At 41.9% G+C, this 27,335-nt stretch overlaps 1 protein-coding gene across 1 annotated transcript in view; it reads right to left on the bottom strand.

Moving 5' to 3' along the window:
- The window catches only part of COL6A5 (collagen type VI alpha 5 chain), a 116,792-nt gene extending 89,938 nt beyond the window's left edge, over nt 1–26,854 (bottom strand). Inside the window, 12 exon segments of the mRNA XM_032630446.1 lie at nt 59–399; nt 2,103–2,115; nt 2,117–2,146; nt 2,148–2,188; nt 2,191–2,211; nt 2,214–2,678; nt 5,306–5,881; nt 7,951–8,505; nt 15,631–16,191; nt 21,229–21,861; nt 25,286–25,876; nt 26,788–26,854. Of these exon segments, the coding sequence (XP_032486337.1) occupies nt 59–399; nt 2,103–2,115; nt 2,117–2,146; nt 2,148–2,188; nt 2,191–2,211; nt 2,214–2,678; nt 5,306–5,881; nt 7,951–8,505; nt 15,631–16,191; nt 21,229–21,861; nt 25,286–25,876; nt 26,788–26,854 (3,894 nt within the window).
- Between the last annotated feature and the right edge of the window lie 481 nt (nt 26,855–27,335).

The following is a 27,335-nucleotide window of genomic DNA, read 5'->3' as shown; positions in this document are numbered from 1 at the left end:
GGGAGGGAGAAACCAATACAAGAGTATGGAGATGGGAGCTAGAATGTGACATGGATACCTGTCCTCGGGATGCAGACGTATCCTTAAATGTGTCCCACATGGACTGCACGAACTGTGCATTCAGGTGAGTTGGCCCGTTGACGGTGACTTGCAGTAGGCTGTCAAATATTGTTTCCTGGTAGATTTGGAACTTGGCAGGGAAACTCTGGTCACTGTTCACCTTAAAGGCCATGCTCACCTGTACCTCTGTGCCTGCCCCGCAGCTCACACCCCTGAGGGAGGTAATGTCCTCTAAGATGCCTGGGAGGTATGACTCCAGCTGGGGGTGGCCATGGAATAATGGCTGCCCCATCAGGTGAGTGGAAATGTCAAAGCTGACCACTATGTCCAGAAAGCAGTCTGGAGACCAAGGGAAATAAGGCCAAATTAATGAGCAGACAGGAGCAAGGAAGGGCAGATGGGGCAGGAAAAGGGGAAGCAGTCATGGTCTAGGGCTGGAGGGTCTCTAGGACCCAAAAGTGTCCAAGAAGGAAAATACTGGCTGCTCAGTCAACATGTAGCACAGATTCACCCTCCCCCTCCCCACCCTTGCATGTCCTGTTCAAATGTTACATGTTTCAGTGACTGTTTGAAGTCTAATCATGGTTTAGTCTTATTCTCAGTGGCTGGCCTCGTGTGTGTGCGTGCGTGTGCATGCATATTTTCTTCTTTTAATGATGACATATTATGATTCATATAATTATAACATTAAATATTTGAATTGTCCTTAGAGTTTATTTAATCCAGAGGCCACCAACTCAGATGCTGGCAAAGGCCAGGAGGGTAATGTCAACGAGTCAAGTGGGCAGGGAATAAGAAAATGAATGCAGAGCAATGACACATCTGTTCACCATTCAGTTCCAGCTGAGAGTAGCCATGTGGGAAATGGGGCTTTAATGTGGTTACATTGTCTGATTTTTCAAAAAGAAACCTGAAATCTGCATTTTAATGCTATATCTCCAGTTTGTAAAAGTTATCAATTAATTAAGAAGCTGTCAACACCAAATAGGACAACCTCAATTCAGCTACAAGTTGCCACTTGGTCACCCCTGACCCTGTCCAGTTGCTCATTTTACACACGAGGAGACGGTCATGCATGGAGGTTGCTGCTGCTGAACCAGAGTGGGAACCCTGGCGTTCTGATTCCAGTCCCAGGCTCCTCCACCACTGTCATCTGCCCCCAGTGAGCACCCCAATAGAGAGCTTGGAAAAACCAATGTGTTTTGTAAAAGAAGTCGCTTTCATCATAACGAGTCTAGAAACAGAAGCTCTCTGGGGAATTTCTGCCTGTTGTGCAAATTCCACAAAATATTATCCTTCAATGTTGCTCTGTCCTCCCAACTCCCAGCCCCAGGTGTACAGAACCTGAGTCCCACACAGCAACTCGCAGCTGGAGCTAAAGAATGACATCCTCATCAGGTGAGCCATGGCTCTGCGTTCATTTTCTTCACTCCCTGCCCACTTGACTCACTTCCATGACCCACTCGGCCTTTGTAGCCAACAGCATTGGTGAACTCTGGAAATTAAATAATCCCCAAGGACAATTCAAATCTTTACTATGTTATGATTATATGAATGCCATCATTCAAAGAAGAAAATGTACAGATGTGTGACACATCTGACACAGGTGGATAACACACACACCCACACACACACTGAATCCCTTACAAGATGGTTTAACAAAGCTAAAATAGGAAAACGTCCAGTCAGCAAATGTTTATTTTACTTACTTCCTGTGGGATGCAGGGCATTGCTCTAGGACTTCCAGAAGCAGAGAAGGTAGAAATAGGAGGCTGAGTTCCAGGTGTTAGAGGAGCATAACCACTGGATTACATTGGGGGGCAGGGCTGACCAGGGGACACAACCCAGGGCCTCCTCCAGCCTCTGCACCCTTTCCCCTGTCTCTGAGGGAGGCTGACCAATCTCAATTTCTGGAAACAGAGGAGATGTCTATTCTCACCACACACGTTGTTTCTGCTGGACTCACCCACAGACATCTTGGGAAATGGACAACTGGGAAGCTGCAATCAAATAATAACAAGAAAGAGCAAGGGCGCACTCACTGGTTTTCCCGCTAACTCTGGCAGATTTCACGGACCATTCTTTTTCTTCACATCCACATTCTTTAGTTTATCAAAGTCTTTAAAGTGATGATTTTTTCAGAATTGCCGTTATCGACAAGAGCTCTTCCTTATAAACCTTTCCTATGCCCAAAGCCAGAATGCAAATGCCATCTTCTCTCAGGGTCTTCACTGCCTCTGTCACATCATAGCGGGGACCCCCAGATGTGATAACCACCAAAGTCTGAGGGACACCAGCCTTCCTTCTCCCACCAGCGGATTGCTCAAACATAACGCTCACTTGTTTCAGCGCCAAGTCCATTCGTGGAGGCCCGCTGCTCTTCGTCATAGTTTGGATTCGAGACTTCCACTGGGTTTTAGTCAGAGAGTTTTGCAACTCAATAATTTCTTGGTAGCGGCTCCCAAATTGTGCTATCCCAATTTTCATCCTTTGAGACTGAATGTCAAAATTATCAATTAAGTCTGACAAGAAAGTTGTCATGGTAACAAAGTCTGAATCAGATACCATGTCAGAGCCATCACAAAAGAAAATCACATCGGCTTCTTGAATGTTACAGACTGCAGTTGAAAAGATAAATCAGTTACTGTCCTTGTGAGTCATTCTAAATTTTCCCTTTGCTCAAATATTTAAATTGCTTTACTAAATCCTCACATTCATGGCAAATTGAGATAAGGTAACAGATGAGAGAACCACGATTGGCCCTCAAAGAGAAGAAAAAGTAGTGGGGAGGAGAAAGCTAATAGATTTTGTTTCAAATTTTAATTATTACATGATTCATTTTGAAAGGACACTGAACACTACTCTGAGAAAGAAAGTAAGACATTTGACTAGGTTGAATATATTCATTAAAAGGTCATTACAAAGGCTTGAAATCTCTTCAACATACCCATACTGGAATGTTCACCCAAGCCAAGTACCACTGTACTATTATTAGTAATCCTGTTACTATTAATGTTACCATTTTACATCTGTGTTGAAAGTTATCATTTAAAAAACCTGTTTAGCATACAATAATGGTTAATATTCATGACCACCTTGTGAGTAATTATTCTGTTTGTTAGGTAGAGAAATGGAATTCAGAGGTTAAGTAAGTTGCCTCAGAATACACAATTACTATGCAGAGGAGCTGGTACCTAGGTCCCTTTTATCCTTAAATCCAGCACTTTTTTATATTACAAATTGTTTTAATAATATCATAACCCAAATATTAAAATTTCATGGACAAGTGTTAATAAACAGGGTACAGGGTCATCTCCCTGAAGTCTAGCGTGAAATGGTCCATAACCAAGGGATGATGCTTGGTTCCCTTCAAAGGCAAAGGCTGGGATGGGGCAGCACTAAAGTGATCACTGAAAGTAACTGAGAGGATGGAGCATGCATCACTGACTTCTACTGCCTGTTCTTCTTTCCCCCCTTTCTTTCACAGCTGTGCCTCCCTAATAAACTTCTTGCATCCCAAACTCCATCTCAGCATCTACCTCCAAAAAGACAGGTGTGGGAGATGAGAAGAAAGCAGTCCCCATATTCCTAGGAAAAGACTGTAGTCCTAGTAATGTACTAGATTTGGTGAGGACCCAGTGATAAACAAAAGCCCAAGCCTGCCCAAGGAGTTTGTAGTCTTGTGATGGGTACAGATAATGAAACAGCAAGTATGAGTTAAGTGCTACCACCAGGAGAAATAGAAGGTGCGGGAGTTGAGGGACATGGTGGGGACACTGCTGGGTGCTGGGTCAGGAAGCTGGCAAACAAAGGCTGGATGTGACAGACAAGCTAGGTGCAGCCAAGGGAAGTGGCAGGCTTGTGGTGGGTGGAATGATGCATACAAAGATGGAGGAATTTCAGGATGATGGGAAAGGCTATGAAATGGGGGGCAAGAGATGAGGTGGGAGACGTCAGCAGGGGCTAAGTTGATCTCAGAAGTTTAGAAACTGTAACCTGTGAGCAGATCAGTGATACAGCCCAGTGTGTATCAGAAAGATCACTCCGTGTTAAGGATGGTCTGGAAGGCAGCAGGTCAGATGGCAAGGGTGGGAGTCCAGGGAAGGACCAGACAGATGCAAGAATTGAGCTGGCCCCACTCTCTTGGGAAAAGTCATGTTTTCTTAAATACCATTATTCAGTATCTGAAACCAAGAAGCTGAATTTATTGCTTACTTAAGTAAAGTAGAGCTGTGGAGGTCAGAAGTAGTTTCACCCAGCCTAGCAAATGCTGGTCCGACACAGGATATGGGGGGAGGTTTTGTTTGGGGTTGGACTATTTCACAGAGATGAGAGTGAGTAAATGTCAGTCATAGAAACATGATTTGTGTTGGATACAAAAGTAGGTTTCAAACTGGTAGAGAGGAAGGAAGGGAGGAGGAAAGGAAAAGAGAAGAAGTCAGAAGAAGGGAGGGAAGAGGAAAGAAGAAAGGAAGTTAGCTGGTTGACTGATGCATCTGCCATGTCAGGAGGCCTGGGCTAATATCTGGCCAGGATTCCAGCCTTCCAAGGAGGTACACAGATCTCCTAGATGACTTGCCAATATCTGCTGCTTTGAGGTCAGGTGGCAGATCTCACCCTTTCCTCCCTCAGATGTGATGCCTCCAGCCCCTCCTGCCCTGGGGTATCTCATGGATAAGCTTTGATCCCTTCCCTCCTGGTTCCTAGCAGCCAGTCTCTATTATCCCATTCCTGGCCTTTATCCAGAAAAGTTCACTATACCACTTGGACTTCCAATGGCCCTACAGGATGCTGAGAATCCCATTTAGAGGCCTATGGAACTTTGAAGACAAAAGTCTATCTGTTTAAACCATGAAACTCTCCACTTGAGTTTGGCCTGAAACTGATACCGAGTAGTTGCACTTGGGGCCATTAAGCAAATGGGCAGCACAGGCAGCCGTGAAATGAGGAAAGGTGAATATTGCCCTAAGAAGAGTCCTTTCTGACAAGATAAAGGAAACAGGGAGGCCAGATAGCAAGGACTGCTTCTGAAACCTTCTTGTATAATGTCTTCAATATGGTGACAAAGGACCTTTAGACTCTTGCTTAATCAATAATGCATTTCTTTCAGAGATGAGAAAACTGGTAGCCTGAGCAGAGAAATGTTCATCCTGTGACACCCAGGTAATGGGAAGCCAAGTCATCATATATTTTTTGTGTAAACTTGTATTGCTATCCCTGTAGAAACTTTAACAGCCCAACTTACCCTCTTGTGCATTAGTACACATACTATCTTGCAGAGGCAGGTAAATATCTTTCAGTTTGTCGAAATTACTGACGTGGATAGTATAGTTTTTATTCCCCGCCATAGTCTCCAGTTCTTCTTGGTCGGCCTTTCCTACACCCACTGCATAGATGATGACGCCTTTGGCTCTTAATTTTGAAGCCGCATCACTGAGCTGATCTCGGTCATGGGATACCCCATCTGTGATGATGATCAGCATCTGCTTCACGTTTTGCTTGAGACGGCTGCCATGTTCCTCCATGAACAGGTTGTTTGCATGCTGCAGAGCCCTGGCAGTGAAGGTATTCCCTTCCGTGTCCCTGGGCCTCCTCAGATGCTCAATGACGGCTGACCTGTTTGAGTACGTATTGAGGTAGAAGAGAACCTCAGGATGATCCGAGTATCTGAGCGCTCCAAACTGAACTCTGTCCGGGCCAACATCCGATTTCTTCACCAAATGGAGAGTGACATTGATCATGCTTTCTTGGTCTTGGGGCAGGATGCTGCCTGAATGGTCCAGCACAAACACAATGTCTAACTGTCTAATCCTTTTACAATCTGAAAGGAGAAGAGAGTAGGCATCACAAACTTCCTGCAGTGTGTTCTGCACAGACTAGAAGGGAAGCAAACTACGTTTGCCACGTCCCTCCCACGTGCCAGATACTGCAGTTCACTTAGTTACTGTTGCCATTTTAAGGAGAAAGAAGCTGAGGGCTTAGAGATGTAGAACTTGCCCACATCATGATTCCAAGGACACTGGCACCCTTATCTATGTAACTCTGTGATCAGATTGGTGCTCCTCACGCCTCCCGACTCTATTCTGCTAAATTTCATCAGGTCGTGTAACCCCTTTTGCTAAGCAGGCTTTCAACTGGAAGGGAATGTCAGAAGGTAATTCAATGTAGTTCAGTGGCGAGACACGACCAATGTTTGCCAGACTGGCCTGTAGTTTTGAAAGGGTCAGGGGCTCAGTGGATAAACTGGGAGTTTCATCCTGTTCCTTCAGACTCCAGCTGTCTCCTCATCTTCTAGTAGATAAACTTTCCCATGTGCACCATGCCTCTTTGAATTTACATGTATTCCTTCCCCTGACTTCTCAAATTGGAACCCAGAAAAGCCCATGTAGGGGGAGAGCTAAGTCTCCTTTCACCTCACCCCAGCCCCAAGCCCTCTTCCACATTAGAAGCCAAGCAACCACTCTGGCTCAGTCTCCAAAGTGTGAGCTTGTTTCCACTCTTTTCCTTCCCTAAGTAACTTAAGCACATGTTTCCTAAAGGTTCAACCTCCACCTGCCTATCTTACCTCCAATACTTATTTCTAGCAATGAGGCCTCAAAATTTCAAGTCTCATCCACTGTGGATGAGCCCAGGCTACGTCAGAAAAACAACTCAGTGTGATTTGGTGACTAGTCATAACTTGATAAATATTTATGAATTGATCTAATGTATGAGTCAGCTAAAACTTCACCTCATGCTATAGAGAAGGTCTCCACAAACATTACATTTCTCAAAATGAAGAAAGGCCGGAAAGAGCCCTTTGGATTTCAAAGGTGGGGCCGTGGCCTTAAGGTAAGCCTTACTTAGAATGTGTCTACAATCCCAAGGGTTTGGGAATCACTGCCATTCTTGGAGGAAGAAAAAAAATTCCAGTTAAGCTGTTCCAAGAGAAATCTTAGAGCTACTGCCTAAAGCTCAGAGTTTATACTAAGACATCTTATTTGTTAACTTTCTGAAATTTTGAAACACATAATCCTGAAGAACGAAGTCCAGAGGAGGCCTCTGCTGCCAGAGGAACAATATACAATTACTAATGCTTTGGTTTGTTCCCTTAGTTGTATCCAAAACACAGATAACAACAGCACATGGTAGATTTAAAAGCACAGGTGCTGTTAACCTTACATGTGGATTTATAGCAAGCTCTTACTCGAGTCATTAAAATTGATGGGCTCAAACTGAAGGTTGTTCAATTCAATTTGAAAATGATTACAGTTTGTCAGATAAAAGTGATGACTCCAAGCAATTGTTTTTAAAAAAAGTAGCAAATTAAAATTTTCCAAAGGGATAGACACACAAACAGCTGATACATGATACTTAGCTGATAGAGGGTAAGAGAATAATGTGAAGTAATGAAAATATACACTATAACTTTAAAATACAGAGGGTTTTTGTTGGGGCAATGCTGTGCTTAGGATATTGGTTTTAATTTAACTAAGAGGAAGATGAATTTGTATTTCTATTTACTGCTTAACAATGGTTATAGGTAGCCAAGAAACAATTTGGGGAATCATTTGGGATTAAAAATTGGCTCTGGAAAATCTAGGTATGTAGGTATTAAAGAGTTGGAAATTTAATGTAAAATTCTGAGACCTTCCTGGAATATATTTAAAGTCATCAAAATCAGAGTACATTTTGCCAAATTAGCTGACAAAACTGTTATTCTAGAATATGTCTTGGTATTTCGTATATATGTTCCTGAGGTCATGGGTATATTAACATAGCATAGATAAGATCAAAATTTAATATCAAAGTCCAGTTGGAGGCCAAGCCCAGTGTCCAAGTCACTGTTCACCCCATTATAAAGTCAACAGCTCACACCCTTGAGTCCTGGAGGATAACAGGGTCACTTACCATGAAGAGCACACACGCGGAAGATGAGTTTACTCTCTATTGCCTTTAGATCATCAAAGTTCTCAACTTGGAAGACAAGGCTGCCGTCCCCACTGATCTCCTCCAGCTGAGATCTATTGGCCCCGTACACCCCCACAGAGAAGATGACCACACCTTTGTCCCGAAGAGCTTTTGCAGGGTCTATCACATCATCTTGGGCTTCACCATCAGTGATGAGGATGAGAAACTTTTTGACCATTGAACGGCCCCCCTTGGGCTCAGTGAAGTATGGATCCACAAAGGTTAGTGCTCTTCCAGTCAAAGTGTTTTTGTTGATGGGAGACATTCTGTTTATTGCATCAGAAATTTCTTTTTGTGTATAGTATTTATCAAGCTGGAATTCTTCCCTATTATCATCACTGAATTGAATGACACCAACTCGGGTTTTGTCTGGGCCAATCTGAACCTTAGCTACCAGGTTTTTCATGAAGGTTTTCATTTTCCCAAAATTTTCATATCCTATACTGCTAGAACCATCCACCAGAAACATGATATCGACCTTCATGTATTCACATCCTGCATGTAATCAAAAAGACCAGAAATAAACCAGGTTGGAATTGTCCTCAGAATGTATAAAAGACAGTAAAGCAGAAATAAATCCTTTAATCAGAAAATATCTAAAATTAACTCAAGCAACTTCCATTGCATTTGAAAATTTTATCTGCTTCTTTTGTAGAAGCCTGCTGACTAGAACTCTAAATCAGAAATTCATTGAAGATTACCTAAGAAGTTTTAGAGAAGAAATACAACTTCAAAAGTATATATTCATTCACTCACTTATACATATATGCATTATGCATTTATTCATTCATAATTCTTGAAGTTTATGAAATAGAAAGCATCAGGCTATACATTAAGGATGCAATGGTGATCAAAAAAGGACAGAGAAAAGTAAGCAATTTTTGGCACTAATATTCCAGGGTTTTATGTATATTCTTGAAACACAAATTTCCAGGTAATCCTTATATAGCATTATTTTCTGGGATAATTTAAAGTGATTTGAGGGGGGACCTTCAAGATGGCAGAGGAGTAAGATGTGGAGATCACCTTGCTCTCCACAAATACATCAAAAATATATCTACATGTGGAACAACTCCTATTGAATGCTGACAAAAGAAAAAAACAGAGACAAAAGAATAGGGACGGGACCTGCACCTCTGGGAGGGAGCTGTGAAGGAGGAAAAGTTTCCACACACTAGGAAGTCCCTTCACTGGCAGAGATGGGGAGTGGAAGGGGGAAGCTTTGGAGCCACGGAGGAGAGCACAGCAACAGGGGTGCAGAGGACAAAGAGGAGAGATCCCCTCAAAGAGGATCAGTGTGACCAGCACTCACCAAACTGAGAGGGTTGTCTGCTGACCCACCAGGATGGGTGGGGGCTGAGAGCTGAGGTTTCAGCTTCGGAGGTCAGATCCCAGGGAGAGGACTGGGGTTAGCTGCATGAACACAGCCTGAAGGGGGCTAGTGTGTCACAGTTAGCCGGGAGGGAGTCTGGGAAAAAGTTTGGACCTGCCTAACAGGCAAGAGATAATTGTTTTGGGGTGCACGAGGAGAGAGGATTCCTTCCCTGTCTGCCCACAGAAGGCAGAGCACCACCTAAATGAGCTCCAGAGATGGGTGCGAGCTGTAGATATCAGCTCGGACCACAGAGCTGGGCATGAAATGCTAATGCTGCTGCTGCAGCCACCAAGAATCCTGTGTGCAAGCACAGGTCACTGTCCACAGCCCCCCAGGAGCCTGTGCAGCCTGCTACTGCCAGGGTCCCATGACCCAGGGACAACTTCCCTGGGAGAACACATGGTGCGCCTCAGGCTGTTTCAATGTCATGGCAGCCTCTGCCACTGCAGGCTCGCCCTGCGTTCCAATTATAACTACCATACCGCCCCCACCCCCCAGCCTAAATCAGCCAGAGACATATAATCAGCTGCTGCTTTAACCCTGTCCTGTCTGGGTGGGAACAGATTCCTGAGGGTGACCTACATGTAGAGGTGGGGCCAAAACCAAAGCTGAACCCCAGGAGCTATGCGAACAAAGAAGACAAAGGGAAATCTGTCCATTCAGCATCAGGAGCAGTGGATTAAATCCCCACAATCAACTTAATGTACCCTGCATCTGTGGAATATCTGAATAGACAATGAATCATCCCAAAAATGAGGCAGTGGACTTTGGGAGCAAATGTAGACTTGGGTTTGCTGTCTGCAACTGACTGGTTTCTGATTTTTATGTTTATCTTAGTATAGTTTTCAGCACTTGTTATCATTGGTGGATTGGTTTATTGGTTTTATTTCTCTCTTCTTTTTATTATTATTTTATTTGAATAATTTTTAAAATTATTTAAAAATTTTTTTTCTTTTACTTTTTCTCCCTTTTCTTCTGAGCCATGTGGCTGACAAGATCTTGGTGCTCCCGCCTGGTGTCAGGCATGGACCACTGTGGTGGCAGAGTTGAGTGCAGGACATTGGACGATCAGAGGCCTCCAGGCCCCACATAATATCAATATGCGAGAGCTCTCCCAGATATCGCCATCTCAGTGGTAAGACCCAGTTCCACCCAACGGTCAGCAAGCTCCAGTGCTCGATGCCCCATGCCAAACAACTAGCAAGACAGGAAAACAACTCCACCCATTAGCAGAGAGTCTGCCTAAAATCATACTAAGTTCACAGACACCTAAAAACACACCACTGGATGCAGCCATGACCACCAGAAAGACAGGATCCAGCCCCACCCACCAGAAGATTGGCACCAGTCCCCTCCACCAGGAAGCCTACACAAGCCACTGAACCAACCTCACCCACTGGGGACAAACACCAAAAACAACGGGAACTATGAACCTGCAGCTTGTGAAAAGGAGACCCCAAACACAGTAAGTTAAACAAAATGAGAAGACAGACAAATATGCAGCAGATGAAGGAGCAAGGTAAAAACCCACCAGACCAAACAAATGAAGAGGAAATAGGCAGTCTACCTGACAAAGAATTCAGAGTAATGATGGTAAAGATGATCCAAAATTTTAGAATTACAAGGGAGAAAATACAAGAAACATTTAAGAAGGACCTAGAAGAACTAAAGAGCAAACAAACAACGATGAATAATATAATAAATGAAAGTAAAAATTCTCTACAGGGAAACAATAGCAGAATAACTGAGGCAGAAGAATGGATAAGTGACCTGGAAGATAAAATAGTGGAAATAACTACTGCAGAGCAGAATAAAGTAAAAAGAATGAAAAGAATTGAGGACAGTCTCAGAGATCTCTGGGACAACATTAAATGTACTAACATTTGAATTACAGTGGTCTCAGAAGAAGAAGAGGAAAAGAAAGGGTCTGAGAAGATAACTTGAAGAGATTATACTTGAAAACTTGAAAACTTCACTAATATGGGGGGCTTCCCTGGTGGTGCAGTGGTTGAGAGTCCACCTGACGATGCAGGGGGCATGGGTTCATGCCCCGGTCTGGGAAGATCCCACATGCCGTGGAGCGACTAGGCCCGTGAGCCATGGCCACTGAGCCTGCGTGTCCAGAGCCAAGGAGAAACATGCCAAGACACATATTAAGCAAGCTATCAAAAATTAAATACAAAGAAAAAATATTAAAAGCAGCAAGGGAAAAGCAACAAATAACATACAAGGGAATCCCCATAAGGTTAATGGCTAATCTTCCAGCAGAAACTCTGCAAGCCAGAAGGGAGTAGCAGGACATATTTAAAGTGATGAGAACAAAAACTACAACCAAGATTGCTCTACCCAGCAAGGATCTCATTCAGATTCGAATGGAGAAAATAAAACCTTTAGAGACAAGCAAAAGTTAAGAGAATTCAGTACCACCAAACCCTCTTGCACTGTTGGTGGAAATGTAAATTGATACAGCCACTATGGAGAACAGTATGGAGGTTCCTTAAAAAACTAAAAATAGAACTACCATACGACCCAGCAATCCCACTACAGGGCATATACCCTGAGCAAACCATAATCCAAAAAGAGTCATGTACCACAATGTTCATTGCAGCTCTATTTACAATAGTCAGGACATGGAAGCAACCTAAGTGCCCATCGATAGATGAATGGATAAAGAAAACATGGCACATATATACAATGAAATATTACTCAGCCATAAAAAGAAACGAAATTGAGTTATTTGTAGTGTGGTGGATGGACCTAGAGTCTGTCATACAGAATGAAGTAAGTCAGAAAGAGAAAAACAAATACCGTATGCTGGCACATATATATGGAATCTAAAAAAAAAAAAAAGTTTCTGACTAACCTAGGGGCAGGACAGGAATAAACATGCAGACACTGAGAATGGACTTGAGGATGTTGGGAGGGGGAAGGGTAAGCTGGGAAGAAGTGAAAGAGTAGCATTGACATATATATATTACCAAATGTAAAATAGATAGCTAATGGGAATTAGCTGCCTAGTACAGGGAGATCAGCTCAGTGCTTTTTGACCAGTTGAAGGGGTGGGATAAGGAGTGTGGGAGGGAGATGCAAGAGGGAGGGAATATGGGGATATGTATATATATAGCTGATTCACTTTGTTATACAGCAGAAACTAACCCAACATTGTAAAGCAATTATACTCCAATAAAGATGTTAAAAAAAATAAAGTGATTTGATAAACTCTACAAATCAATATTAGAAATTTAGGTGAAAAGCTTTTACTAGAGATAATAAGTACATTAGTAAGCACATATCCATTCAACATGGACTGTTCCTTTATTTATACATAAAATTTGTAGATACCCTACTGACTGGAAGTGGACATTTATATGCATATATATGTATCTGTACATATATACACACATAGAAGACCAATTTCTATCAGCCATAAAAAAGTGTTATTAATTCATGGTGCAGGAGTTGTGTGTGTATATATATACATATATATGTACCATAGTATATATTTATATTACATATTCTATATATAGTGTAAATATATTTTCTTTAGCATGTATCTCCTTAGTCTTAACCCTTTTGTCTATCTGCTATCACTGCCATTCTTTTACCAGCCCCTCCCTCAATACTCACAGAATCTATCCCATAGTATTTGAAAATGTATCATCATTTTCAAATGATGATACATTTGAAAATGATGATACAGTATCAGCCATAGAAGAATTAAAAGATGCTATCTGTTTTCTAATAACTTGTATAAGGCTCACCAGAGGGTATTAAAACCATCATTTGAGATCCATGCTGCCCTGGACCCATTTTGAAAGTTGTAAATAGGGAAGTTCCCGAAGACGTTTGTGGCCTTGGCAAAGCCCCAGCTCTGCGAAGTGTGGAAGGTTCTCTTCCATGAACACATGTCAAAAGAGGAGACTTTTACCTGTGGTTCAGTATTCACAGGATCTACCTCCTCGTCTCAATTTGTCATGGAAGCCACTCTGGCCCTCTACCATCTCCCACTCTTCCACGTCAATAAAAGAGTTTCAACTAGGCAGATGGTTGCCCAGGTAAAGACTATATTTCCCAGGCTTCCTTGAAGCTAGATGTGGCCCTGTGACTAAGTTCTTGCTAGTAGATATTAGCAGGACTGATTTGGCCACTTCTGGGACTTAACAATAAAACAATTGAGCATGGTGGGCTCCCCTGGCCCTATCTCCCTTTCCACAAATGCAGGGTAATGAACCAGCCTCTTTGCTAGACCTGGACTGCTTACCCTGGACTATTACAGAAAAGAGAAACAATATTCTATGTTGTGTAGTTTAGGGTCTTTTTGCTAGAACCACTTAACCTGCTCCTGAACCAATACACAGTGTCATTCCATCCACATGTGCTCTGAGACCAGTCAGTGGTTTCCAGGCCCTCCAGCATAGGGTCCTTAGTTTTCCTGCCTCTCTATTCACCATATTATGGTTCATTTCCTTGTCCACAGTTTGTCTCCTCCCTCAGGTGTGCCAGGGTTTTGGCACCTGAACTGCAACTACCTGATCAACAAAAAAAACGTACTGTCTTTCTTCAGATTGGTCCATGACTTTCTCCCTTGAGAAGACCTGAAGTACAATCTATTTTAGGTTTCCTGAAACCCTTTTACTTTCCTTGGCATAAACTCCAGGAAACGTCAGGGAATCTGTACTCTTACACTCATTCTAAGACATCCTGAAAACCCTACTCCACTACTGTGGAAGGAAGAAAAAAATCAATAAAGTTGTGATTTAGGATTTTACTGTTAATGCTACTTATTTGCTGGTTTATTTTTCTTTGGATTTTTAGTGACTTAGAAAAAATTCTAACACATTTTCACTTTTGTAAGTTCAAGTAAGTTAGAATTCTTTTCCTTTCCACATCAGTGAACACCTTGACCAACTTTTAAAATAGCCACGTTTTATGTAGCGCTTACCATGGGCTAAGCCCTCTTTTAAGTGCCTGAATGTATTAGTACATTTAGGCTTCACAATATGCCTACACATATGGGACAAAGGCAGGTAGACAGTAAGTAACCCATTCAAGGTCCACAGCCAATAATTGATAAATCTGGGTTGTGTACTTTGATGCTTTGACTCCATCATCCTTTATCTTAATCAGTAAGTAACATGACTCTTGGCAGACGATATTTTCAGGTGCTAATACTCACAGTCAACACACACCCATCTTCAATTAGTAAGTGGCTATTATTATTTTTTAAAATTTTATTGAAGTATAGTTGATTAAAAATGTCATGTTAGTTTCAGGTGTACAGCACAGTGATTCATATATATATATATATATATATATATATATATATATATATATATATATATACTTTTTCAGATTCTTTTCCCTTATAGGTTATTACAAAATATTGAGTAAAAGTCCCCTGCGCTATACAGTAGTAGGTTCTTGTTGTTTATTTTATATATAGTAGTGTGTATGTGTTAAACCTAACCTCCTAAATTATCCCTCCTCCCTTTTTCCCCTTCGTAACCATAAGTTTGTTTTCTATGTCTGTGGGTCTATTTCTGTTTTGTAAATAAGTTCATTTGTATCTTTTTTTTAGATAAGTGGCTATTACTAATAAGAGAAATAACAATCAGGTGCAGGAATTTGCACATTGTTCTTCCTTATTTCTGTTACTTAATTTTTGGTCAGAACAAAAATGCAAATACGTGTTTCTGTTATAAATAAAAATAAGCAAGGGTTACATATGTCCTAGGTGTGCATTCATAATAGAGAAATAATGGTTGGTGTTTATTATGCTAAACCTATACAGATACTCTGATGTAGGTATTATCCTCATTTTCCAGACAAGGAAGTTCAAGGTTCAAGCAGTGAAGTGAGTTGAACCCTAATCTACTTAAAGCCAGCGCCCATTTTCTTTCCACTGTCCTCATCTGCCTGAATTAGTGTGTACACACACACAAACACACACATACACAAATAAAAGTTTCTTATCCTCCACAGCAGTGGGCTTTGTCAAAGCAACAACATTCTTAGCAACCTTCACACTTATGGCTTTCGAGATGGCCTTAGGGCAGCTGTCTATATAGGGATTCTCCAACCTTGGCAATTGGCTTAAAATGAGGGGCTGAATCCCTCCACAGTTATAAAGGAAGTTAGCAAAATGTGAGCCAGACAACTGGTCACGTCATTCCTTGTTTCGGCCTATTAATCTGCCTGAAGCAACCAACGAAGTACAGAGAATAAAGCCTTTTACTTTTGCTTACCTTTCTCAGTGCAGATGCTGCGAACAACTTCATTTTTGATTCCTTTTAAAGAATCAAAGTTCTGCCCAAAGTGAACCCTTTCCTCTGCCCCAGCAATTTGTTGCAGTTGTGTTCTGTCAGCCTCACCAATGCCGACCACGTGGATGGTGATGTGTTCAGCCCTTAGTCTCTCAGCAGGTCCCAGGACATCATCCATGAACTTCCCATCAGTCAACACAATGAGGTAACAGGGTACCTCATTCATCCTCTGCTTCCTTCCCTTCCTTATTAGTGGCAGAATGAAATCCAGGGCTGCTCCAGTAAGAGTTCTGCCTCCAAGTTGCTTGATGTTAGAAAGAGCCTTTCTTAATGTCACATCATTAGGATAGTCATTGATATCAAATTCCACCTCCTTCTTGTGGGAATACTGCACAGCTCCAACTCGGACTTTGTCTGGGCCGATGCTAAACATCTCTGTCACCGCCAGCATAAATTCCTTGATTTGCTCAAAGTGTTTATTCTGAATGCTGCTTGAGCCATCAATGAGGAAATAGAGATCAGCTTCTTTTGTATCTACACAGCCTGAAGAAAAATGGAAAGCAGAAATTGCATTCTCTGTTAACTATAGAGAATCTGGAGAGAACATTGCAGGAGGGTTTGGAGAGGAGGATGAGACTGCGAAGGTTCTAAAGAATGAGAACACTTCAGGTTTGCACGGAGCCTGGACACTTCGCTGTGCACATTCATACCCATTTTCTCCTTTGAAATTTACCACAGCCTTCTGAGGAAATTGAAACTGAATGAGGCCTAGTGGTTTGTCTGAGGTCACACAGCCAGTGAATTAAAGAGTAAGGACAAGATTCCCAAGTCTCCAGGCTTTTAGTTAAAATCGTTTTTCTCGTATTGACACCTAGCTTTTTAGTTTATGCCTTAACATTTCCTGAGAAATGACCTTCTGTTCTTACTTCCCCAATAACCTTTTCTGTCCAGAACAACTAGAATAATGTATTTAAAACTAGAACCAGATCATATTACTCTTCTGCTTAAACGATTTATCATTGTATTTAGAATTTAAAAATGAAAAATCAGCTGATCTTTCCCCCTTCTTTTCTCTCTGACCCTATTTCCAGCAATTCTTCATCTTCCTCACTGTGTTCCAGCGACACTGGGCTTCTACTGTACTCTAAATGTGCCCCAGGGCTTTTGCACCTATCCTCTTTCCTGGAATATTTTTCCCCCAAAATCTTCATGGCTGGTTCCTTCCCACCTCCTGGACATGCCAATTCAAATGTCGGCTCTTTAGAAGGGCTTCCCTTCCAGCTAAAGCACATCAATTACTGTGTATTCTATTAACCTATTTTCCTTATGATGCCCATTACTTTCTGAAATTACCTATTCAGACAGACACAGCCTGTCTCCTGTCACAGAATGTCAGCTCCATGAGGGTGAGACTTTGCCTAGTTTTCTGCTTCTGCCCGGTAGGCCTGGTATATCACAGGATTTCAACAGAAAATTGTAAATAAAGGAGCTCTAACTGTTCCTTCCTTTGTTGAGCAGCTTCTCTGAAAAAGTGCTTTAACTTTCATAATAGTCTATTTACAACTCTATTTAACCATTTTTGAAATTGGGTAGAAGGAAAAGCATACCTTTAAAATTTATTTATGTGCACAATTACCTGGTTGAGTATGTGAAAAGGTCTTTAAAATACAACACAATTTAGTCATTTCAGAAATATTTTCTTTCTTGATAGCTTGTTGGCAATATATGGCTATTGACACTACTTCAGGCTATGAAGAGTTGGTCCTTAAGAAATCAGAAATACTGGAAATAAGCTTGACCCTGAGAATTAAACTATAAAATCTACATATAAAGTATTAGGGCAGGGACTACCCTGGTGGCACAATGGTTAAGAATCTGCCTGTCAATGCAGGGGACACGGGTTTGAACCCTGGTCCGGGGAGATCCCACATGCCGCTAAGCAGCTAAGCCCGTGCGCCACAACTACTGAGCCTGCACTCTAGAGCTCACGAGCCACAATTACTGAAGCCTGTGCACCTAGAGCCTGCGCTCCGCAGCAAGAGAAGCCACTGCAATGAGAAGCCCATGCACCACAACGAAGAGTAGCCCCCACTTCCTGCAACTAGAGAAACCCCAAAGAGCCAACACAGCCAAAAATAAATAAATAAATTTATTTTTAAAAAAAGTATTAGGGCAAAGGTAAGCAGTTATCTGTAAAAGACAGGGGTGATGCCAGGCCACAAAAACTTGACAGCAACCAGAATGAATTGACTTATATATGTAATAAAGAAGAATGGTGGTCAGTAATGTGGAAGAGAAAAATTCGAGTCGGGGGTAACCATGGCAATACCCATCCAACTCTGCCTGGGGCTGTGAGTCACATGTTGCTATTAAAATGTGAACTTAAACTGATTAAAATTAAATAAAATTTAAAAGTCAGCTCCTCAGTTGCAAAAGCCACATTTCAGGTGCTTAAAAGTCCCATGTGGCTAGTGGCTATTATATTGGACAGTGTAATTACAGAATATATCCATCTAAAAAGTTCAAGTGGACAGGGTTGAAGAGAAAGGTGTCTCCTGGCACAAGGCCTCACCTGCAGTTTTACAGAGAGATAGACAGAGATGTAGATCTATATATTTGATTTTAAAATAGTCATTCCCCTGATTAAATACCACTAGAGATTTCAGTCATAAAACTAACTCCCTTGCTCTGATTCCACATCATCCAGCAGTCTTTTGATCACATTTTAGCTTCTGACTTGTCTATATGTCTACAGGGAGAGACTATGTTGCTCAGAGGACATGAATGTCAAGGTCCCTGGGCACTAATAGTTCCATTGCAGAGATAATCGTCAATCTTTTTTTATGCATAGCCTCTTGGTTTGGTTAATGTGAGTCTTTCCTTGCTTTAATGAAGTTCTATTTAATAAATTGAATACCTAGTGGTGCCGAAGGTGGTGGATACAGCAGGGACTAAGTCAGTAGAGACTGGTTCTCTGTGTCTGACCGTTCTGAAACTACAAAGCTGGCCACCCCACTGTAGACCATGGCAAATTCACTGAGGCAGTGGTTCTCAGATATTGCTAGAGTGAGTTTGCTGGGGAGCTTTCTACAATCCAGGTGGCCTAGGCCCTACTCACAGAGGCTGAGTCATTGGGTTGGGCCACTGAATTATTAGCAAGCTCCTCAGGAAGTCCTGATAAACTTACAGCAGACACTTTTGGTGCTCTGCCCGTATCCCCTCAAACCCTTTACCATTTTTGTGTAACAAGTTCCCAGCACTTTCATTCAAATAGCTAGCACCTGTGTCTGTGGGTGGGTGGGCTGCTCTCGGGTTGTTGAAACCCTTTTTGCTTGGTATTAAACCAGAGGTGTCTGGAAATGTACATTCCCTTCTGTGTGCTGGAATATAAATTCTCCAGTTACATTGACCTCTGTCTAGGACAAATCTAAGGTTTAACCCACACTGTCTCTCAAATGGTCCTGTGGAATTGACCCTCCATGGGACTTATCATGGGGCTTATCATCCTGTCCTTCCTGGTCCCATATCCTCCCTTCTCTACCAATCTCCAGTTTTTCCTGGGTATATTTTTAATATATCAGTTTCACATGAATCCTTATCTGACATCTATATCTGAGGAACTCAATCTAAGTCAGGTACCAGTATTAGAGAGCCACTGAATTAATAAGAAGGCACTTACTGAGGCCTTATGGAAGATAAGGATGGCCCTTGTCCTAGCCTTGGTCCCATATCTTCCCATTTAGAAATTCTGTAATGACAATAATAGTTTTTTGTCACATAATTTCAAACTCCCTGAGAGAGACCACGCTACACATCCCTCCTATGCCCTAAAAGTTGCTACTAGACCAAGGCAGCTGCCACTCTGAGAGACTCCTCTCTGTATCACTCAGGAGGTAATAGGGGACTGGTTTCTTGCTGCTGCCTTGTAATGTATATATGCAAGAGGAAATCAACGGCTGGCCCAGGATTGCATCCTTAAACTTTCAATCGGCTAATCTGAATTTAAAATTAGTCTTTAACATCATTGGAGGATTCTTTTCCATGTGAGTGCTGCCAAATTTGAGTTCCTATTGTTTGGAAGCATTTTATCTGCAGGGAAATGTCAGCAGATATCTCAGAATTCGATAAACTCGAAGTCACATCAAGTATCTTCTGGCAGTATTTCCTGGTACCTTTGAAAAGAACTTGGTAAAACTATAGCAGATTCGGTTGTGTACAAAGATATAAGTACAATGATGATCCCTGCAAAACTTTTATAAGAGCGAAACATTGGCAATGACTTCTATATCCAACAATTTAGGATATGTTAAACAAATTATGTTATATCCATAGGACGGAATATTATTGCCAACCTAAAAAGAATATTGCCAAAAAAATTTAAGGAGATGGACAAAAGTTCATGTTATAAGGTTGATAGAAAAGTGAATAAGGCATATCATACCGGTTATCCCCAATATCCATTCTCTTTTCTACACTAATTTAGTCCCCAATATTTGCCTAGGTACTTGGCTGCCCCAAGTAAAGACTACATTTTCTAGTTCTCATTTTTACAATGAAGAGTGACATGTGACTAAGTTCTGGCCAATAGGATGTAAGCAAAGATGGTGAGTGTAATTCCTGGGAATATCCTTGAAGAAAAAGAGGGGGAAACCTGCCTTTTCCTTCTCTTTCATAATTCTTGTTGCTGGATGTGAATGTAAGGCCAGGAGCAGTTATCTTGGATTATAATGCTGGGAATAGAGACCACAAAGAGCAGAAAAATAACTTAGAAAGAGACAGGGTCCCTGACACGGTGTTGTACTACCCAGCTCCTTATACCTACCTTAGGACTTATTTGTGAAACAGAAAAAAAAAAAGTTTTATCCTATTGAAATCGTTGTTATTTTTTCTTTTGTTAGTCACACTCAGAAGTAATTGTAACTGATACAAGTTACCCAACAGTGTGCTCCTGCATTGTCTAATATGACAGCCATCAGCATATAGCTATTAAAATAAAAATTAAATTAAATTAAAATTAAAACACAGTTCTTCAGTTCCATTAGTCTCATTCCAAGTGCTCAATAGCCAAGATTGGCTAGTGGTCTCCTTATTGAACAGTGAAGATAAAGAACATTTCTATCATTACAGAAAATTCTGTTTGACAGCACTGATACACATAATGTTACATCTTTTTTAAGAAATGTGTATGCATGCGTTTGTGTGTACATGAGTGTAGAGACAGAGAATAGACTAAAAGATAAGAGAAATAAATGATAAGAATGGCTTTATCTGAAAGATAAGATCACAGGTGATTTTATTTTCTTTATGTTCATCAACACTATCAAATTATTTTATAATTAACATTTTGTATATTTTATTGAGGTATGATTTACGTGCTTAAAACATTCATCCACTGCAATCATTCAATGATTTTTAGGAAATTCATAAAGTTGTGCAACCATCACCAAAATCTAGTTTTAGAACATTTTCATAACTCCTAAAGTTCCCTTACCCAATTACAACAAGTCCTCACTCCTGCCCCAGCCCTAGACAACTGCTCATATTACTTTTATACTATGAAAAGGATTTTTAAAGACATACCAGTTTTATCAAGTTCCATTTGTTCAGCATGAGTTGAAATTTGGGACCATATTTCATTCTGGAGCTTTTTCAAGAACTTCTTACTGTAAATTTCCAAGTCTGCGTGGGACTTCATCATGGAGATGGTCTGTTCCGGAGGGTAAGACGCTATTTCTTCTAACTGGGTCTTGTTGGCCCCTTGGATGCCCATGGCAAACACAGTTACATCCTCCAGGCGGAGATTCAGTGCAGCCTCACGCACCTTGTCATCTGATGGTCTGTCAGTGACCAGGACTGCAATCTGGGGCACTCCCTGTGCCCTTCTGCTGCCACTTGATGCTGAGAAGCCTTCTCTCCTCATCTTCTCAATGGCAGCACCAGCATTGGATTTCCCAGCCCGCAGAGAAAGCTTCTGGATTTGCTTCTGAAATTCAGATTGGGTTGTGCTTGAGCTCAGAGGAGAAAAAGTCTGAACTCTGTCACTGTAACTCATAAGACCAAGCCGCAGGCATTTGTCTTTCACATCCATGGAGGAGGTGATATTCTTCAGGAAGTTCTGCAGGTTCCTTAGATTCTGTTTGGTCCCAACAGACTCATCCACCAGGAACATGACGTCAGCAAGCGAATCTTTATGACAGGCCCTGGGGAAGGGGACTATGGAGGGAGAAAAAGTAGGAATGTTAGTACACACCTCTGGCCCAGAATGAGAAAGGCACTCTACAGATTGTCAGAAGGCATTAATGAAAATAGAGGCAGTCATGATGGATGCAGTTAGCATTTTTTTTAGTGAAAAAAGGATAAAAATTCTCAGCAAAATTTACGTTGGCCATTGACTTCAGAGGATTTGCAATGCTCTTCCCTCTGTCTGAAGAATGCTTATTATGATTTTCCTACCACATCTCATCAGCATGTTCTTCATGAGCACCATCACCACCAGTATGACTACCACCACCACTACTACCACCAACAGCAACCACCTCCACCACATCCACCATCACCACCACTACCACCTCTACCTCCACCTCCACTACTACTTCCACCTGCACCACCTCTACCACCACCTCTGCCACCACCATGGTCTTCATGACCACCATCACCACCAGTATGACTACCACCATCGCCTCCACCACCACCACCACCTCTACCACCACTACCCCTCATTTTCAGCAACTCCACCACCTGAACTTCCAACACTATCACCACCACCACCTCCAAGTCCACCACTACCAGTATGAACCACCACCACCACTTTCAAATGCTGAAATATAGGCATAAATTAGTAGAAATATACCTGAGTTCAGGGAGCTCACATTCTATGGGGAGGACAGATAAATAAATTATGCTATTTCAGACCATAATAAATGCTAACAAGGAAATAAAATAGGTGAATCAATTGAGTTACCCTATGTTGGGAATGTGGGATGAGAACTAATTGATCTGAGACATAAAAAGTCAGGGAAGACCTCTCTGAAAGGATTACATTTGGGTTGAGAAAGATGAAGAGAAAGATTGACCTACACATTGTGTGAAAGGAAGAATAATTCTGGCAGAAAGAAAAGCGAGAAATAGAAACAAGCAAAAGCCCAGAGTAGCCGGAGCCAATGAGTGAGGGGAACAGTGATGGATGAGGTCAGAGGGAAGTAGGGCCCAATCATATGGGGCTCAGATGATCTTATTTAAATCTTTTAAATATCACCCTAGTGCCTGAGGGGAGATAATGAATTCATTAAAAAACAATTGCCCTAGTCCAGGAAAGAGATAATGGTTCTTGGACAAGAATAAAGCAGGTAAGACAGAACGACAAGAGTAGTTTTGATGCATGAATTAGAGACAGAACAGAGAGGACTTGATGATAAATTAGATATGAGTATTGGGAGACAAAAAGGAAGTGGTGAAAACTCCTGGGTTTTTGGCCTGAACAACTGAGTGGATACTGGTGGTATCTTTTTCCAAGATAGGGGAGATAGTGGGAAGAACAGGTTGGAGGGAGAAGTCAAGAGCTCCATTTCAGACACGCTAAGTTTGGGATACTATTGAAGATGCCAGGTAAGCAGTTGGTTGTATAAATCTGGAATCCACAGGAGAGTATACCACACGCACAGAATGCCCACTCCAGGAACAGGTGGAGGAGCCAAAACTGTGGGGGGTGTAGCCAAGAGATAAGCTCAATCTTGTCAAGAACTATCCACAGGATTGTGAGCTCTAGAAGCCAGAAGGCATGCCTTACTTATCTCTATCTCTCCAGTACCTGGTACCTGGTGGGAGCTCAGAAATACTTGTGGAAGTATAATAATTCTCATAAATCTACCAATGTACTCTGAACCTCACATAGTTGGCTAAAACAAACTTACAGCATGGCCCACTCAACTCAGTATTTATTTGCAAAGAGCTATTACTATTAATGACAGTAAACTGCCAAAATCCATACAAGTCATCTCACCCATATTGTAAGGTAGATATTAATATCCTCACTTTATAGGTAAGGAAACTGAAGCTCAGAGGTTAAGTAACTTACTCAAGGTCTTTAGCAGCCAAGCCAGGGTTTAAACGCAGGCTCCAAAGCCCTTACTCTTAACCTCTAAAGGCAAGGATAGGGTCTTGACAAACAAAACCTTGTTGTACTGTATACTACTGTGAAATAAATTAGGAGGAGTGAGAGAAACACAGATCAGTACACAAAGCCTTCTAAGAAGGTGGTAAAGTCCTATGGTCTTGGAGAGCTCAGGCTACCTACAGGGTTGTAAGATTTCCAAGGTCCCCAGGGTGAGGGGTCACAGGAAAGTTTTTTTCTCTGGGAAGAGAAGCACATGTGCTGTAAGAACTTGCTATTTTCCCCAAGGCAGGAAGAGTGAGGGATGGGAAGAGTGGAGGTAAAAGTACTCCCTGATGCTTCAGGGGCAGCACTAACTGTGACAGAGACTTCTAGATACTTACCCAAACCCATTTCCTCTTCTTGCTCATAGGCCTAGACCTGATTTCTTAGCCTCACCTGCAATTAGGTGTGGCCATGGGACTAAGATCTGGCTAATGAAATGTGAGCAGAAGTAGTGTGTGTCTCTTCCAAGCTTAGCCCATAAAACCACATCTTGAGTGATGTTCCATCTTTTTTCCCATCCACCAGCTCTATACCAATTCCCAAGGCACCTTGAAAGTAATATTTGAAAATGAAAGAGCCACCACCAACATAATTATCTAAATAGAAGGAAGACAACTTGAACACTGGCCCTATAGCATTACAAGGGAAATAAATAAACTTCTTATGATTCAGGAAGTCTGTTTGTTATTAAGGCCTAGGCTGGTTTGACTGCAAAATCAACCCATAGTGATAGCCAAGGAATTGGTGAATGATAGAGCAGGAAAAAATTTCAAGATCATTCCAACTCTCATATCGTACAAAGGAGGATGCTGATGCAAGGCTCAGAGAGATAAAATCACTTCCTCAAGTTCACAGTCAGCTAGTGGTATTGTCTGGACCTCTTGACCTGTGGTCAGGGCACTTTGTACCAAACCAGGTGGCTTCCTCAAGTCTTAGAACTAAATAGCACCCACTCAGAATAGCCCCTCATCAACAATAGAGCACAGAGGCAGCCAGGAAGCTCTATTTTGCTAGGGGCTCTTTCTACATCACTCTGGAGACAATGGCTGGAGCCCCTCATTAGTGCAGCACACTTACTGGGCACCTCCCATGACTGTGTACTGGCCTGTTTCGTCTGTTCATCAACAGTGCATGCGTAGCTTCCTGTCTCACTTTACCCTTTCTTTACTAATGCTTTCTAGGATTACCTCCCACATAAACTACTTGTACTCAAGGGTCTTCTGTTTCAGGTCTTCATGGAGAACCTGCTTAAGACATAAATAAAGCATTTTTCAAATGAGAAGCTGTAAGTCATGGGGGTAAAAGTAGCCCTCTTTTCAGCCTAGGCGATCAAGACTGAAAGTTGATGAGAAGGAGGTCTTCTGCATTTCCACATGAAATACTGAGATTTCTGGTGAGTGGCACCATAGAGATAATAGGAGATGGCTCTCTGGACCAGATTACATGGGGATGGGACACTTCTTCAACCAAGGGATTCCTTACCTACTGTATGAGAGTGGGCTGCTACCTCCTTGTACTGAGCTGCATCCTTGAGAATCTGCGTCATGTTTTGGGAGAACATGCTGAGATCTTGGACCGTCCGGAGGCTGTAGTGGAACTGGCCTGTGGCCATGGCCCTCAGAGTTTCCTCAGGTGCCCCCTGCAGCCCCACTGAGATGATCCTCACCCCGTCACTGCGCAGCGCCTTGGAGGCCTCTTCCACGGCATCCTCGGACTCGGCTGAAGCCAAGACCACCAGGATCGGAGGAAACTGTCTCCTGTCCCTCCCGTTTGAGAAGTAGGTCGTGTGCACCTCCCGGAGAGCATTCCCAATCTGCAGGGAACCGCCCAGGAACCTGAATTTCTTCTTGAGGTGGTTCAACATGGGGCCTCTGCTCTTGAAGGTGCTGAGCTGGAATTCTCTGTGGAGCACGTTGCTGTACTGGGCCAGGCCCACACGGTACTTGTGGGCCTCTATGGGGAGGCTGCTGATCATCTTGTTGATGAATGTCTTCACAAATGGGAAGGATTTAATTCCCAGGTAGTTGGAACTATCCACCAGAAATACCACGTCGGCATACTCAGGGCCTGGCCCTATCAAAATAAAATGACAACAAACCCTTTGGGTCAAGAGGGACAGTTTTTGTACCCACCTATCAGTCAGTCATCAGCTGCAGACTTCTCCCAAGAACTGGAGAGAAGGAGTGGAGGGTTACGGGTAAGGTGGTTCTGGGAAAGCCAAGGGAAAATGTCCTGAGAAAGTGGGGTACAGCCATGAGCTATTACCACTGCAGGCAATATTCACAGCAGCTGGGAGTGGAGGAGTGTGTACCTGCCTCATAAAGAGAGTCTGGACAAGGGGAGGCACCAGGAGCATTGACTTTAGCAGTCATGGTCAGCCACCTCCATCCACCCAGTTAGTGATCTACTGGTAAATGTTTAACTAAGCAGGACATTTCTTTCAAAATGACCCTGAAATTCACTAGGAAGTCCTAGGGTAGTACAGTGCAGGGTTAAAAATACTTCTTTGAATGATGTTTTCAGTAATTACAGAAAAACCTAGCTTTCATATTCCATATATGCATATATGGAATATGAAAGCTTTTATATTACTTATTATATATATATATAAAATTTCCTCTGTGGTGTTCCTTTTATCATTTTCTTTCATTTATTAAAGCCAAGGTGCAAACTGACCCACAAAACATATGGGTTGACTCTATTCATACAGACATGGAACATCAGGACTTCAGCAAATCAATGAATAATTAAAGTTTTTCTAGCCAGGTGTAGCATAATTCATGCATTTTGCCCATGGCTTTCCATCATCTTCGAGAGCTTAAATTTGCTTGATAGAATATATTGCCAACTACAAATAAATGCTGTCTGCTTTGATTTTTTTAGTAAAGAAATAAATTCCTTGTTTCTATTTATTAAAATAAAGATTTGTTGAGACATAAAATATTTATTTTCCTAATAATAATAAGCATAAAATGTACTGGTACCTGGGCTCTGATATGTCAGTGTTTCAGTCCAAAGGATGAGAACAAATACAATAAACAGGATCTTCATTTTGTTAGTGACGTTTTCTTGCTTTTACTCTGTAAAAAATGTTATTTACAATATAAAAAAATCTCATTGTCTAACAAGAAATAACTACTGGGAAAGTTGGTTTAGAGCACAATACACTGTAAACACTGTATTAGTCAATAATGCCAGTAGTGTTTAAAACATTCATCAAGAGTTTGAGTATTTGTTGACAATAGATAATGCTAATGTTTGCTGAGTGCTTGCCATGGCTCAGATACTTTTCTCAGTGCTTTTTAAGCATTATCTTATTTAACCCTCACAACCATCTTACTGGGAGGTACAACTACTATACCCACGTGACAGATAAGGAAACAGGCACAGGTGACTTGGTAAGTGATGGATCCATCATCCTAACCCAGACAAGGTGATCACAGAGCCCAAGCTCTTAACCACTGTGCCATGAGGTTTATACAAAATCTTTGGACTCAGAACTTATGTAGTCACTACTTTTAACCATCTATTT

The sequence above is a fragment of the Phocoena sinus genome, chromosome 4 (assembly GCF_008692025.1).
Source record: "Phocoena sinus isolate mPhoSin1 chromosome 4, mPhoSin1.pri, whole genome shotgun sequence".
Taxonomy (NCBI): domain Eukaryota; kingdom Metazoa; phylum Chordata; class Mammalia; order Artiodactyla; family Phocoenidae; genus Phocoena; species Phocoena sinus.
This window is presented reverse-complemented; position numbering and strand designations above follow the sequence as displayed.